General features: G+C 47.5%; 3 protein-coding genes across 3 annotated transcripts in view; 2 read left to right on the top strand and 1 right to left on the bottom strand.

Annotated features, from left to right (window-relative positions):
- Positions 1–11: 11 nt before the first annotated feature.
- lamtor4 (late endosomal/lysosomal adaptor, MAPK and MTOR activator 4) lies at positions 12–5828 on the bottom strand. The gene is made up of 4 exons (XM_034199648.1): positions 5682–5828; positions 674–754; positions 429–546; positions 12–212 (listed from the first exon to the last, which is right to left on the bottom strand). The coding sequence occupies exons 1-4, from the start codon at positions 5682–5684 to the stop codon at positions 115–117; spliced, it is 300 nt and encodes a 99-aa protein (XP_034055539.1). The 5' UTR covers positions 5685–5828; the 3' UTR covers positions 12–114.
- On the top strand, positions 5821–7974 carry atp6v1f (ATPase H+ transporting V1 subunit F). Its single transcript, XM_034199634.1, is given in 7 exon segments — positions 5821–5828; positions 6286–6328; positions 6330–6356; positions 6358–6397; positions 6400–6448; positions 7481–7619; positions 7621–7974. Coding segments are annotated over 7 exon segments (369 nt in total). The 3' UTR covers positions 7684–7974.
- Positions 7975–8173: 199 nt separating this feature from the next.
- The window catches only part of LOC117535240 (leukotriene A-4 hydrolase-like), a 10170-nt gene continuing 3553 nt past the window's right edge, over positions 8174–14790 (top strand). The window contains exons 1-8 of the mRNA XM_034199632.1: positions 8174–8177; positions 8222–8430; positions 12168–12298; positions 12372–12492; positions 12738–12806; positions 13369–13473; positions 13597–13649; positions 14723–14785. Coding sequence (XP_034055523.1) covers positions 8174–8177; positions 8222–8430; positions 12168–12298; positions 12372–12492; positions 12738–12806; positions 13369–13473; positions 13597–13649; positions 14723–14785 — 755 coding nt within the window. The remainder of the gene's footprint in view (positions 8178–8221; positions 8431–12167; positions 12299–12371; positions 12493–12737; positions 12807–13368; positions 13474–13596; positions 13650–14722; positions 14786–14790) is intronic.

Below are 14790 nucleotides of genomic sequence, written 5' to 3'. Positions count from 1 at the left end.
ACATTACGTCAGAATGTAAACACAACACCTTTTATTTAAATACAAACATAAACAACTTTATTAGCACACACTGAGGAGCTGACGACGACTGCAGCTTCACTTCCTGTCTGATCTCTACACGCTGATTGGCTCCTGCTGGTTGTTCTGCCGTTTGACCACGAAGACTTTCTGCCCGGAGACAGTCACCATGTAAACAAAGTCCTCCAGGATCACTGAGGGGGGGAGAGAGACAGGTGAGAGGGGGGAGAGAGAGACGAGGGGGGAGGGGGCAGAGAGACAGGTGAGAGAGGGGGAGAGACAGGTGAGAGGGGACAGACAGGTGAGAGTGAGAGGGGGGACAGACAGGTGAGAGTGAGAGGGGGCAGACAGGTGAGAGTGAGAGGGGGGACAGACAGGTGAGAGTGAGAGGGGGCAGACAGGTGAGTTACCTGACATGCGTTTGAATGGAGGCTCGGCTGCTCCTGATAACCTGAAGCGACTCGCCGTCCGGACCATCTGCATCATCACACCTGCTGTGACCTCATCGTTCTCCAGCTCACCTGCTGACTACACACACACTTTTATTTAAATCATGATTGATGTAATTCTGGAACTACATTATAAGACCAGAACTACAAAGCCAGAGAAGAAGACGTTAGTTTGGTAGTTGTGTGGTGTAGTGTGTGTGACTCACGGCCAGCACCCCCTCCTCGCTGATCACCAGGTAGCCGATCTGATCCTGGATCCTGTCCAGACCTGCAGTCAGAGAGGCCGTCTGGGAACAGAGACCAGAGCTAACAGGCTAATACTATAAACCCACTGTCTGGGAACACAGAGACCAGAGCTAACAGGCTAATGCTATAAACCTGCTGTCTGAGAACACAGAGGACCAGAGCTAACAGGCTAATGACCAGAGCTAACAGTAGTGATGTTACGTATTGCGCCGAGGCTTCGGAGCGTTTGTTGAGTAATCCCCGAAGCTTTTTGTGAAGCTTGTATCGTTTTGGGCCAGTGACGTCATCGATGACAAACGAAGCCTCGGTGCCTGTCGATACCACGTGACTGCTTCAGGAAGCCATTCAGATCGGTTGAACCACAACGATCATACCCATGACTGCGGTCAAGCCAGCCCGCACGTGATATTGCGGTGCGCGAATATCCTATGCATTACGGTAGAATCCTGGAAACACTCCCTCTGTTTTTAGATGAGAATAAAACAAAAACTGTCCCGTATCAAAGACTAATTTCACTCCAGGGTGATAGCAGGACATCCCATCTAGTCACTTAGAAAAAATCAGGACATTCTGATGTACAGTTTCAAAATAAAATAAAATCACCCTGAAGTGAGATGAGTCTTTGCTACTGGACAGTTTGTGTTGTATTCTCATCTAAACACAGAGCGATGATAGCTCATATATGATTAGATTACTTTATTGTCATTACAAAAATGCAAGCAGTGTAACTAAATGTAAGGATGGTCTAACCAGAGTGCAAAACAGTCAGTTCCATACACAATTATCAGAAGTATGTACCAAGGTAAATAGATGGGAAATGTATAAATAGGAATAAATACACAGATAATAATAAATACAGTGAATACAGAATTGCGCTTCAGCACAGCACACGACAACAACTAGGCAGTATGGGACAGCGTGGGGTTCATTGTCAGCAGTCTGACTGCTGAAGGGAAGACGCTGTGCTAGTCCTGTTGGTTCTACCCGGGAGGCTGCGGCAGAGTCCGGGAGGCTGCGGCAGAGTCCGGGAGGCTGCGGCAGAGTCCCAGAGCGGGTGCCACGTAGGGGGATACACAGTGTATGGTTGGGGTGGGAAGAGTCTCTGGGTTAGGGTTATGAGACTTCAAAGGTCTTTTATTTTGAAACTGTACATCAGAATGTCCTGATTTTTTCTAAGTGACTAGATGGGATGTCCTGCTATCAACCTGGAGTGAAATGAGTCTTTGATACGGGACAGTTTTTGTTTTATTCTCATCTAAACACAGAGGGAGTGTTTCCAGGATTCTACCGTAATGCATAGGATATTCGCGCACCGCAATATCACGTGCGGGCTGGCTTGACCGCAGTTACCCATGGATGTATAATAAGAACCATTGTCACTGTCACTACCCGATCTGCAGTGCGCATGTGCGAGATGGTCCGCCATATTGGACAACTCCGGACGGCAACTCAGGAAGGACACTTGACACAGTGGCTTTTGGCAAAGCTAAAAAATAAAACGAGAGAGAGATGAGTTATTGTTGTTACGACGTGACTTCACTATTATTTAACAACTCTTTTTGTTGGGTTCTTTTATTTGGGGTTAAGTACATTGTCAGAATAAGTGAGAAATGGATTTAACTTCTGTTAGACAGCTATCATACTGAATACATATTTACTGTGAATGTATGCAAAATGTATGGCATATAGCTGTCTAACAGAAGTTAAATCCATTCCTCACTTATTCTGACAATGTACTTAACCCCAAATAAAAGAACCCAATAAAAAGAGTTGTTAAATAATAGTGAAGTCACGTCGTAACAACAATAACTCATCTCTCTCTCGAGTTTTCTTTTTAGCTTTGCCAAAAGCTACTGTGTCAATGTTGTCCTACTTGGGTTGCCGTCCGGAGTTGTCCAATATGGCGGACCATCTCGCACATGCGCACTGCAGATCGGGCAGAGCTGCAGATCGGGCAGAGCTGCAGATCGGGCAGCGCTGCAGATCGGGTAGTAACAACCATATCACCCCTCCTGTACCCGGGCCCGGTGACACGATGGAATCAAGAGAGCTCAGACCCTCACTTATATAGAGGTCGGAACATGTCATAAGTATAAATAGATATAAGAATAAACACATGTAGGAATAAAAACGGGAATAAATATGTTGCAGTGTTTTCAGGGAGCTTCAGTGTGTGTGCTGCGGCTCAGCTGGAAAGCAGTTGACTCATGACCGCAGGGTCTCTGGTTCAACGACTGAACATTACGTCTTTGTGTTGTTTATAAAAGCTACAGCTAAATGAGATAATGTAGTTAATAAATGTATTCTTTGATATAGTTTAGCCTTTCTCCGGCTACAACATGGTTACGTTTATGAAGGAATGCAAATCCCTCTTTGCAATGTTTACCAGCCTCCTTAGGCTTTTCAATCACAATCATTCAACTGGAATAAAAACAATATTATTGACATGAAGATATGATTTTATGTTCGTTGTTTAGAGTTATTCTAAGGCTTTGCTCAATGGGAACTCGGTATGAGATGATGGAGCTGTTGAGATGTCCAGTCTGCCTGTTTTACACACTTTGACCAGCAGGGGGTTTGTGTTCAGATGAAGCCCATGGTGAAGCCTCATGAGATGAAGCCCATGGTGAAGCCTCATGAGATGAGCCCATGATGAAGCCTCGTGAGATGAAGCCCATGATGAAGCCTCGTGAGATGAAGCCATGGTGAAGGCCTCATGAGATGAAGCCCATGGTGAAGCCTCATGAGATGAAGCCTCATGAGATGAAGCCCCATGAGATGAAGCCTCATGAGATGAAAGCCCATGATGAAGCCTCATGAGATGAAGCCCATGGTGAAGCCTCATGAGATGAAGCCTCATGAGATGAAGCCCATGGTGAAGCCCCATGATATGAAGCCTCATGAGATGAAAGCCTCATGAGATGAAGCCCATGGGTGAAGCCTCATGAGATGAAGCCCATGGTGAAGCCTCATGAGATGAAGCCTCATGAGATGAAGGCCCCATGAGATGAAGCCTCATGAGATGAAGCCCATGATGAAAGCCTCATGAGATGAAGCCCATGATTAAGCCTCGTGAGATGGAAGCCCATGGTGAAGCCTCCTAATGAGCCATGGTGAAGCCTCATGAGTGAAGCCTCCATGAGATGAAGCCCCATGAGATGGCATTGAAGCCCCATGATGATAGCCTCATGAGATGAAGCCCATGGTGAAGCCTCATGAGATGAAAGCCCATGGTGAAGCCTCATGAGATGAAGCCCATGGTGAAGCCTCATGAGATGAAGCCCATGGTGAAGGCCTCATGAGATGAAGCCTCATGAGATGAAGCCTCATGAGATGAAGCCCATGATGAAGCCTCATGAGATGAAGCCCATGGTGAAGCCTCATGAGATGAAGCCCATGGTGAAGCCTCATGAGATGAAGCCTCATGAGATGAAGCCCATGATGAAGCCTCATGAGATGAAGCCCATGGTGAAGCCTCATGAGATGAAGCCCATGGTGAAGCCTCATGAGATGAAGCCTCATGAGATGAAGCCCATGGTGAAGCCTCATGAGATGAAGCCTCATGAGATGAAGCCCATGGTGAAGCCTCATGAGATTGAAGCCCATGGTGAAGCCTCATGAGATGAAGCCTCATGAGATGAAGCCCATGATGAAGGCCTCATAAGATGAAGCCTCATGAGATGAAGCCCATGGTGAAGCCTCATGAGATGAAGCCTCATGATGATGAAGCCCATGATTATGAAGCCTCATGAGATGAAGCCTCATGAGATTGAAGCCCATGATGAAGCCTCATGAGATGAAGCCCATGGTGAAGCCTCATGAGATGAATGAAGCCTCATGAGATGAAAGCCCATGGTGAAGCCTCATGAGATGAAGCCTCGTGAGATGAAGCCTCGTGAGATGAAGCCCATGGTAAGCCTCATGAGATGAAGCCCATGGTGAAGCCTCATGAGGAATGAAGCCCATGGTGAAGCCCTCATGAGATGAAGCCTCATGAGATGAAGCCTCATGAGATGAAGCCATGATGAAGCCTCATGAGATGAAGGCCTCATGAGATGAAGCCCATGATGAGCCTCATGAGATGAAGCCCCATGATGAAGCCTCATGAGATGAAGCCCATGGTGAAGCCTCATGAGATGAAGCCCATGGTGAAAGCCTCATGAGATTGAAGCCCATGATGAAGCCTCATGAGATGAAGCCCATGGTGAAGCCTCATGAGATGAAGCCTCATGAGATGAAGCCCATGGTGAAGCCTCATGAGATGAAGCCTCATGAGTGAAGCCTATGAGATGAGCCCATGGTGAAGCCTCATGAGATGAAGCCTCATGAGATGAAGCCCATGGTGAAGCCTCATGAGATGAAGCCCATGATGAAGCCTCGTGAGATGAAGCCTCGGTGAGATGAAGCTCATGATGAAGCCTCGTGAAATGAAGCCTCGTGAGATGAAGCTCATGAGATGAAGCCTCGTGAGATGAAGCTCATGAGATGAAGCCTCGTGAGATGAAGCTCATGAGATGAAGCCTAGTGAGATGAAGCCTCATGAGATGAAGCCTCGTGAGATGAAGCTCATGAGATGAAGCCTCGTGAGATGAAGCTCATGAGATGAAGCCTCGTGAGATGAAGCATCATGAGATGAAGCCTCGTGAGATGAAGCTCATGAGATGAAGCCTCGTGAGATGAAGCTCATGAGATGAAGCCTTTTGCGAACCAATTGGCTGGAAAGCTTCAAAGCTTCATAAGGCTTCATCTCGCCATCACTAGCTAACAGGCTAATGACCTGAGCTAACAGGCTAATGGTCAGAGCTAACAGGCTAATGGCCAGAGCTAATGCTATAAACCTACTGTCTGTGAACACAGAGGATCAGAGCTAACAGGCTAATGCTAACTGTAGCAGTAGTTCCACAAACGTTTTACTGAGAGCTCATTAAATTATAAATCATGGTAAAAACAGGCACATTAAAAACTCACCATTATTGTTGTTTTCCTCTGTTCTTTAAGAAGCGGCTTCTCAGCTGCATTTCTGTCTCTCACGTGATGTTCACGTGACTCTTGAGGCTTTAAGGTGCTGTCGGAGAATACACTAAACAGAGATTAACTGTGTTTGAGCATGCGCAGGTGTGATCTGTGCTATTGAGGACCTGTAATAGGGGGCTGTCTGAGTTCTAGTATATTAGAAGCACTTCGCGTTACAACAACATATATACACAGTTATTAAAAACTAATGAAAACGTTTAGTTTCGTGACTAAGTAAGAGTGGAAGCTGAGATTAACGATGTGCACCTGAAGGCAGCACGGTGCGGTCTGAACAGGAAGATGTTTTATTTTATCTGGATTTATTTCACGAGTTTTCCTTTGTGTTAGTTTGACACTCAACACTTGTTTAATTGATTAAAGCACCACAGCTGGTTAACTGTTTTATTATTATTTATCTATTTTATTTATGTCTTAATGTTTTTCAGTGACGGACGCAGCCGGAAGCGGAAGTGTTGATCAGCTGACCTCACGTGACTCTGTGAAAGAAGCAGCTGATTCTCAGGTGTGTTTCTGTCTCTCGTTCTGAACACCTTTAGAGATGTCCTGCGCGCGTAAAACTGATCGCGGTGATCGGGGATGACGGACACGTGCACCGGGTGGTTCCTGCTGGGGGGGTGGGGGCGAGCTCAATAAGAACCGGAAGCCCAACTTCCTGTGGTCGAGAAGGAGACTAGCGTCGCGGAGATAGAGGAGACCTTCAAGTGAGTAATCCTTTAATAAACCCTTAAATAAACCCTTAATTAGACCGGTTAATATAAATAGGGAGACCTCCAAGTGAGTAATCCTTAAACAAACCCTTAAATAAACCCTTAATAAAACCCTTAAATAAACCCGTAATCTAGACCCGTAATTAAATAGGAGACCTCCAAGTTAGTAATCCTTAAACAACCCTTAAATAAACCCTTAATAAACCCCTTAAATAGACCGTTAATATAACCATTTATACCCCTTAATAAAACCTTAATAAACCCTTTACTAAACCGTTAAGATAGAGATAGAGGAGACCTTCAAGTGAGTAAACCCTTTAAAGTAGACCTTTTTAAACGGCCATTTCTACTGATCATAGTTTCCAGTGTTGAGGTCTGCGAGAATAGATTTCACATTGTTCAATGTTCCAAACTCACAGTGGTTTCTCACAGCCTCTCTGTAGAGTCTGTGTCCATCGAGGAGTTCTGCGCAGCACATCAGGTCTTCTCTGAGTCAAGAGTGTTACTCCCTACAGGGTGGCACATCTGAGGGTTCTGAGACTCTGCAGAGCGTTCACAAGGGGACGGGTCAGAACACAAGGGGAACGGTACAGAACACAAGGGGACGGGTCAGAACACAAGGGGACGGGTCAGAACACAAGGGGACACAAGGGGACGGGTCAGAACACAAGGGGACGGGACAGAACACAAGGGGACGGGTCAGAACCGGAGAAGCATGACACGGGACCTTTAAGATGACCGTTTATACCCTTAAGTAAACCAGAGAGTCACAGAGATAGAGGGGACCTTCAAGTGAGTAAACCCTTAAATAAACACCCTTAAATAAACCTTAATAAGCCCTTAATAAACCCCTTTAATCAAACGACCCTCATTAGCACACAAAGTGCGTTAGAGAGAGATATTTAAGTTGGATCTGGATAGTAACCGACCTGTCCCAGTGTGTCAGAGAGAGGCCTCTCTAAACTATACTAACACTGACTATACCCCCCCACTGTGCCCCCCCCCCCCACGTGCACCCCCCCTCAGGAGCTTCCTGGCCAGGAGCGATATCGGCATCGTTCTGATCAACCAGTTCATCGCCGAGATGATCCGCCACGCCATCGACGGCCACCTTGAGTCCATCCCTGCCGTGTTGGAGATTCCTTCAAAAGAACATCCGTACGACTGCCAGCAAAGACTCCATCCTGAGGCGCGCCAAGGGCATGTTCTGCGCCGAGGACTTCCGCTAACCAGGGGCCCTGAACGCACCGCTGACCAGGAGCCTGAACGCCCCACCACTCTGTAGACACCTCTGTACAGTGCTGTGTTTCCTCTTATTAATATAGACCTAAAACGCACACCACCACCTGTGACCCTCTGTACAGTGGAGTATAGTGATATGTGTTTCCTCTGAGTGTGTGTGTGTGTGTCACTTGTTCCGGGAGGTGGAGGACGGTCATGTGATGAGTTTTGATATTTACTTCCTGTTTCTGTTGTTGATTGTTTAACTTATAAAATAAAGATTCTGTTGTTTGTGATTTTCTGCTGAATCTGTTTTTAGTCATTATTTAGTTGAGAATAATGATCTCTTAAAATACAAAAATCTCCACAGATAATTAAAATAAATATGACCTAATTAAAAATGTACCAAAAGAAAGCCTTTCAAAATAATTCTTTCCTATTTTTTTTTTAATAATATATTTAAATAATGATGTCTAATAATATTTCTAAATTAAAAGCATGAGTGGGGTCTAGCCCTCCTTTATTGTGAAAGCGCTCGCCCGGAAGTGTGTGTGTGTGTGTCGGGGATTGTGTCCTGTGTTCTCAGTGTGTCTCCAGTCTCTCACCAGTCAACATGTCGGACCCGTGCTCTTTCTCCTCGTTTCCCACTTTCCTCAACCGGGCACCTGAACCTCGCGCTGCACGTGGATTTCTCCCGCCATGTGATCAGAGGGGTCCTCGCGCTCACCGTGGAGGCTCTGCAGGACCGGCTGCACGTCGCTGGTATGTTCCGGTACCGGACCCGAAGTTAGCACTGAAGCTAACCGGAGCATTCAGCTAGAGCTCACATTTCCTACCGTGAGGAGAGGGCCCTGAAGGGGGCACCAGATCTTACTGAACTGAAAGGAAAAATATAAAATATGTTACACATATTTAATATAACATTAAATGCTTCTTAATGATACTAACGTTTATATTATTGTATCTATTATTATTAAATATTATTCTATATTAATATGAAACACTAAGGCCTCTTATTTCATAATAATCTCTCCTCGGTGGAGAATAAAGGAACTGATCATTTAACATTTAAAATAAGGAAGTCTGGTCTCTTAATATTTAATATTACATATAATATATTTAACATATTTAATATGATATATTTAATGCCTCTTAGTGTTACATCTCTGTTGTCTGGGTCACTTTTATTCATTTATGGCTGTTTGGACTTTTACCCTTATTACTGCTGAGCTGTCAGAGAGACACCTGTCTCACCTGTCAGAGAGACAACCCTGTCTCACCTGTCAGAGACCAGATGACTTGCCTAACGTATGCCGATTGATGCAGTCATCTTTGCACACGGGAAGAACCCTGAAGGTCTCTCTTCCTGTCTGAGTCCTTCCTCCGCTGTGTGACTCTATCCCCCCCTGAAGAGAGCCAAGGTGTAGAGTCACACAGAGTCCTTCCTCCGCTGTGTGACTCTATCCCGCCTGAAGAGAGCCAAGGTGTTTGACAGGAAGCCTCATGCACTCCTCTCTACCTGCAGAAACACCATCTCTTGAGTTTTGACCATTGTAAGTCTTTTAAAATATGAGCTTTATTTATAAATGTTTACATGGACTGCCCCCCCCCCTTAGGGGAATTCATCCACAGAAACCCACTGGACTCTGCAGTAGGTCAGAGACTAGAGGAGACTGAGCTCCACCGCAGACGGACCACTTTCAGTCAAAATGTCCTCTCCGTTAAAGACAGCTCTTTCTGGAACAGCCTCCCAGCTGAGACACGGACAGTCCCTCTCTCAATAGCTATCTCCTCGTGTTTGTTGTGTGTGTGTGTGTGTGTGTGTGTGTGTGTGTGTGTGTGTGTGTGTGTGTGTGTGTGTGTGTGTGTGTGTGTGTGTGTGTGTGTGTGTAGACAGATCAGGTGGGTGTGTGTGTGTGTGTGGACAGATCAGGTGTGTGTGTGTAGAGACAGATCAGGTGTGTGTGTGTGTGTGTGTGTAGACAGATCAGGTGTGTGTGTGTGTGTGTGTGTGTGGACAGATCAGGTGTGTGTGTGTAGAGACAGATCAGGTGTGTGTGTGTGTGTGTAGACAGATCAGGTGTGTGTGTGTGTGTGTGTGTGTAGACAGATCAGGTGTGTGTGTGTGTGTGTGTGTGTGTGTAGACAGATCAGGTGTGTGTGTGTGTGTGTGTGTGTGTGTGTGGTGTGTGTGTGTGTGTGTGTAGAGACAGATCAGGTGTGTGTGTGTGTGTGTAGACAGATCAGGTGTGTGTGTGTGTGTGTGTGTAGACAGATCAGGTGTGTGTGTGTGTGTAGACAGATCGTGTGTGTGTGTGTGTAGAGACAGATCAGGTGTGTGTGTGTGTGTGTGTGTGTGGACAGATCAGGTGTGTGTGTGTGTGTAGAGACAGATCAGGTGTGTGTGTGTGTGTAGACAGATCAGGTGGGTGTGTGTGTGTGTGGACAGATCAGGTGTGTGTGTGTAGAGACAGATCAGGTGTGTGTGTGTGTGTGTAGACAGATCAGGTGTGTGTGTGTGTGTGGACAGATCAGGTGTGTGTGTGTGTAGAGACAGATCAGGTGTATGTGTGTGTGTGTGTGTGTTGTGTGTGTGTGTGTGTAGACAGATCAGGTGTGTGTGTGTGTAGAGGATCAGGGTGTGTGTGTGTGTGTGTGTGTAGAGGATCAGGTGTGTGTGTGGTGTGTGTGTGTAGAGGATCAGGTGTGTGTAGAGGATCAGGTGTGTGTGTGTGTGTGTGTGTGTGTGTGTGTGTGTGTGTGTGTGTGTGTGTGTGTGTGTGTGTGTGTGTGTGTGTGTGTATGTGTGTAGACAGATCAGGTGTGTGTGTGTGTGTGTAGACAGATCGTGTGTGTGTGTGTGTGTAGAGACAGATCAGGTGTGTGTGTGTGTGTGTGTGTGTGTGTAGACAGATCAGGTGTGTGTAGTTTAGTGAGACGTGTTCAGAGAGGTGAGGTTGTGTTGGACTTTGTCTGCTGACTGTCAGCAGGTGAGGCGTTCAGGGAGAGGTGAGGCGTTCAGGGAGAGGTGAGGCGTTCAGGGAGAGGTGAGGCGTTCAGGGAGAGGTGAGGCGTTCAGGGAGAGGTGAGGCATTCAGGGAGAGGTGAGGCGTTCAGGAGAGGTGAGGCGTTTCAGGGAGAGGTGAGGCATTCAGGGAGAGGTGAGGCGTTCAGGGAGAGGTGAGGCGTTCAGGGAGAGGTGAGGCGTTCAGGGAGAGGTGAGGCGTTCAGGGACATGTGAGGCGTTCAGGGAGATGTGAGGCGTTCAGGGACAGGTGAGGCGTTCAGGGAGATGTGAGGCGTTCAGGGAGATGTGAGGCGTTCAGGGACAGGTGAGGCGTTCAGGGAGATGTGAGGCGTTCAGGGAGATGTGAGGAGTTCAGGGAGATGTGAGGCGTTCAGGGAGATGTGAGGCGTTCAGGGAGAGGTGAGGCGTTCAGGGAGATGTGAGGCGTTCAGGAGATGTGAGGCGTTCAGGGAGATGTGAGGCGTTCAGGGAGATGTGAGGAGTTCAGGGAGATGTGAGGCGTTCAGGGAGATGTGAGGCGTTCAGGGAGAGGTGAGGCGTTCAGGGAGATGTGAGGCGTTCAGGGAGAGGTGAGGCGTTCAGGGAGAGGTGAGGCGTTCAGGGAGATGTGAGGCGTTCAGGGACAGGTGAGGCGTTCAAGGAGAGGTGAGGCGTTCAGGGAGATGTGAGGAGTTCAGGGAGAGGTGAGGCGTTCAGGGAGAGGTGAGGCGTTCAGGGAGATGTGAGGCGTCTCAGGAGAGAGGTGAGGCGTTCAGGGAGAGGTGAGGCGTTCAGGGAGAGGTGAGGCGTTCAGGGAGAGGTGAGGCGTTCAGGGAGATGTGAGGCGTTCAGGGAGAGGTGAGGCGTTCAGGGAGAGGTGAGGCGTTCAGGGAGATGTGAGGCGTTCGGGACAGGTGAGGCATTCAGGGAGATGTGAGGCGTTCAGGGAGAGGTGAGGCGTTCAGGGAGATGTGAGGCGTTCAGGGAGATGTGAGGCGTTCAGGGAGATGTGAGGAGTTCAGGGAGAGGTGAGGAGTTCAGGGAGAGGTGAGGCGTTCAGGGAGATGTGAGGCGTTCAGGGAGAGGTGAGGCGTTCAGGGAGATGTGAGGCGTTCAGGGAGAGGTGAGGCGTTCAGGGAGAGGTGAGGAGTTCAGGGAGAGGTGAGGCGTTCAGGGAGAGGTGAGGTGTTCAGGGAGAGGTGAGGAGTTCAGGGAGAGGTGAGGCGTTCAGGGAGAGGTGAGGAGTTCAGGGAGAGGTGAGGCGTTCAGGGAGAGGTGAGGCATTCAGGGACAGGTGAGGCATTCAGGGACAGGTGATTTATTTTTTAGTATTTATTATTATCCTTTCTTTAAAAAAAGACTTGTTTATATTTGTATAATAAACAATAATAATAATTACTTATTATTAATATTGTTTATTCTTCTTATTGCTTATTTATAGTTTATTATTTATGTTTATTGTTGTTTATTGTTTATTGTGTACAGACTCTGGACTGCAGGGACCTGCAGGTGTTCTCGGTGAAAGCCAACGGGCAGGCGGCGCGCTTTACAACGGGCCCTAAACACACCTTTAAAGGAGCCCCCCTGGAGATCACCTTGCCCTTCGACCTCTCCAGGTGAGTCAGTCCACTTCCTGTTAGACTCCTTTCAAAGTAAAACAAAGCTAAGGTGTTTGTGTCGACCAATCAGAGGGCAGCATGTGATCGTGGAGGTGACCTATGAGACGTCGCCGACGGCAACTGCGCTGCAGTGGCTCTCACCTGAGCAGACGGCCGGGAAGGAAAAACCCTACCTGTTCAGCCAGTGTCAGGTGAATATAATATATGATGATGAATGAGTTAATTGAATACCTCGTTAAGGTGCATCTCTTCTTCTGGTGTTTGAAGCCTTGTACTCTGTGGTAATAAACTCTTTGTCCATCAAACGGCTCTTATTTCTAAAGTCTCAACACTTCCTGTTGGATGAAGAAACAAAGTTCCTCTTCTTTATTCTGCTTTATTTAACAATCACTTTCATAAACAAAGAGACATTTGGGTCCCTGGGTTTGTCTTGCAGGCTCATCACTGCAGGAGCATGATTCCCTGCCAGGACACTCCGTCTGTCAAACACACCTACAACGCTCAGGTAACACACACACACACACCTACAACCAGGTAACACACACACACACCTACAACCAGGTAACACACACACACACACCTACAACCAGGTAACACTGACACACACACCTACAACCAGGTAACACACACACACACCTTCCTCAGGTAACACACACACACACACACACGTCTTCCTCAGGTAACACACACACACACCTACTACGCTCAGGTAACATACACACACACACACACACACACACACACACACAGCTACTATGCTCAGGTAACACACACACTCACTCACACATATACACACACACAGACTCACCTACTACACTCAGGTAACACACACACACACACACACACACACACACACACACACACACCTGTGTCTTGTCTCTCAGGTGTCTCAGTGTGCCCTGTGTCTCTCAGGTGTCTCAGTGTGCCCTGTGTATTGTCTCTCAGGTGTCTCAGTGTGCCCTGTGTATTGTCTCTCAGGTGTCTCAGTGTGCCCTGTGTCTCTCAGGTGTCTCAGTGTGCCCTGTGTCTCTCAGGTGTCTCAGTGTGCCCTGTGTCTTGTCTCTCAGGTGTCTGTCCCTAAGGACCTGGTTGCAGTGATGAGTGCGGTGAGAGACGGACAGGAAGTGGACCCTCAGGATAACGAGCGAATCATCTACAAGTTCAGGCAGCCGGTCAGCAGCTGTCCTTCTCCTCTTTGTTTACCTGCCCCCCCCCCCCCTATTTGTTTACCCTGCCCCCCCCTTCTTTGTTTACCCCCCCTCACTGAGCTTTGATAATAATAATAATGTCCTCAGGTGCCCATGCCCTCCTACCTGATCGCCATTGTGGTCGGAGCCCTGGAGAGCAGGTACTGTCTCACCTGTACAGTTACTCTCTCACCTGTACTCTCTCACCTGTACAGTTACTCTCTCACCTGTACAGTTACTCTCTCACCTGTACAAGTACTCTCTCACCTGTACAGTTACTCTCTCACCTGTACAAGTACTCTCTCACCTGTACAGTTACTCTCTCACCTGTACAGTTACTCTCTCACCTGTACAAGTACTCTCCTCACCTGTACAGTTACTCTCTTACCTGTACAAGTACTGTCTCACCTGTACAGTTACTCTCTCACCTGTACAGTTACTCTCTCACCTGTACAAGTACTCTCTCACCTGTACAGTTACTCTCTCACCTGTACAGTTACTCTCTCACCTGTACAAGTACTATCTCACCTGTACAGTTACTCTCTTACCTGTACAAGTACTCTCTCACCTGTACAGTTACTCTCTCGCCTGTACAGGTACTCTCTCGCCTGTACAGGTACTCTCTCGCCTGTACAAGTACTCTCTCACCTGTACAGTTACTCTCTCACCTGTACAGGTACTCTCTCACCTGTACAGGTACTCTCTCACCTGTACTCTCTCACCTGTACAGTTACTCTCTTACCTGTACAAGTACTCTCTCACCTGTACAGTTACTCTCTCACCTGTACAGGTACTCTCTCACCTGTACTCTCTCACCTGTACAGGTACTCTCTTACCTGTACAAGTACTCTCTCACCTGTACAGTTACTCTCTCACCTGTACAGGTACTCTCTCACCTGTACTCTCTCACCTGTCTGTACAGGTACTCTCTCACCTGTACAGGTACTCTCTCACCTGTACAGGTACTCTCTTACCTGTACAAGTACTCTCTCACCTGTACAGTTACTCTCTCACCTGTACAGGTACTCTCTCACCTGTACTCTCTCACCTGTACAGGTACTCTCTCACCTGTACTCTCTCACCTCTACAGGTACTCTCTCACCTGTACAGTTACTCTCTCACCTGTACAAGTACTCTCTCACCTGTACTCTCTCACCTGTACAGTGATACAGTTCATATTGTTTACCGTAACATCAGCAGGTAAACAGTGTTCTGCCCTCTGATTGGCTGACAGGGAGATCGGCCCGCGCTCCAGAGTCTGGTCTGAGAAAGAGTTCGTGGATAAAGCGGCGTTCGAGTTTT

This window comes from Gymnodraco acuticeps, unplaced genomic scaffold, assembly GCF_902827175.1.
Source record: "Gymnodraco acuticeps unplaced genomic scaffold, fGymAcu1.1, whole genome shotgun sequence".
Classification (NCBI taxonomy): domain Eukaryota; kingdom Metazoa; phylum Chordata; class Actinopteri; order Perciformes; family Bathydraconidae; genus Gymnodraco; species Gymnodraco acuticeps.
This window is presented reverse-complemented; position numbering and strand designations above follow the sequence as displayed.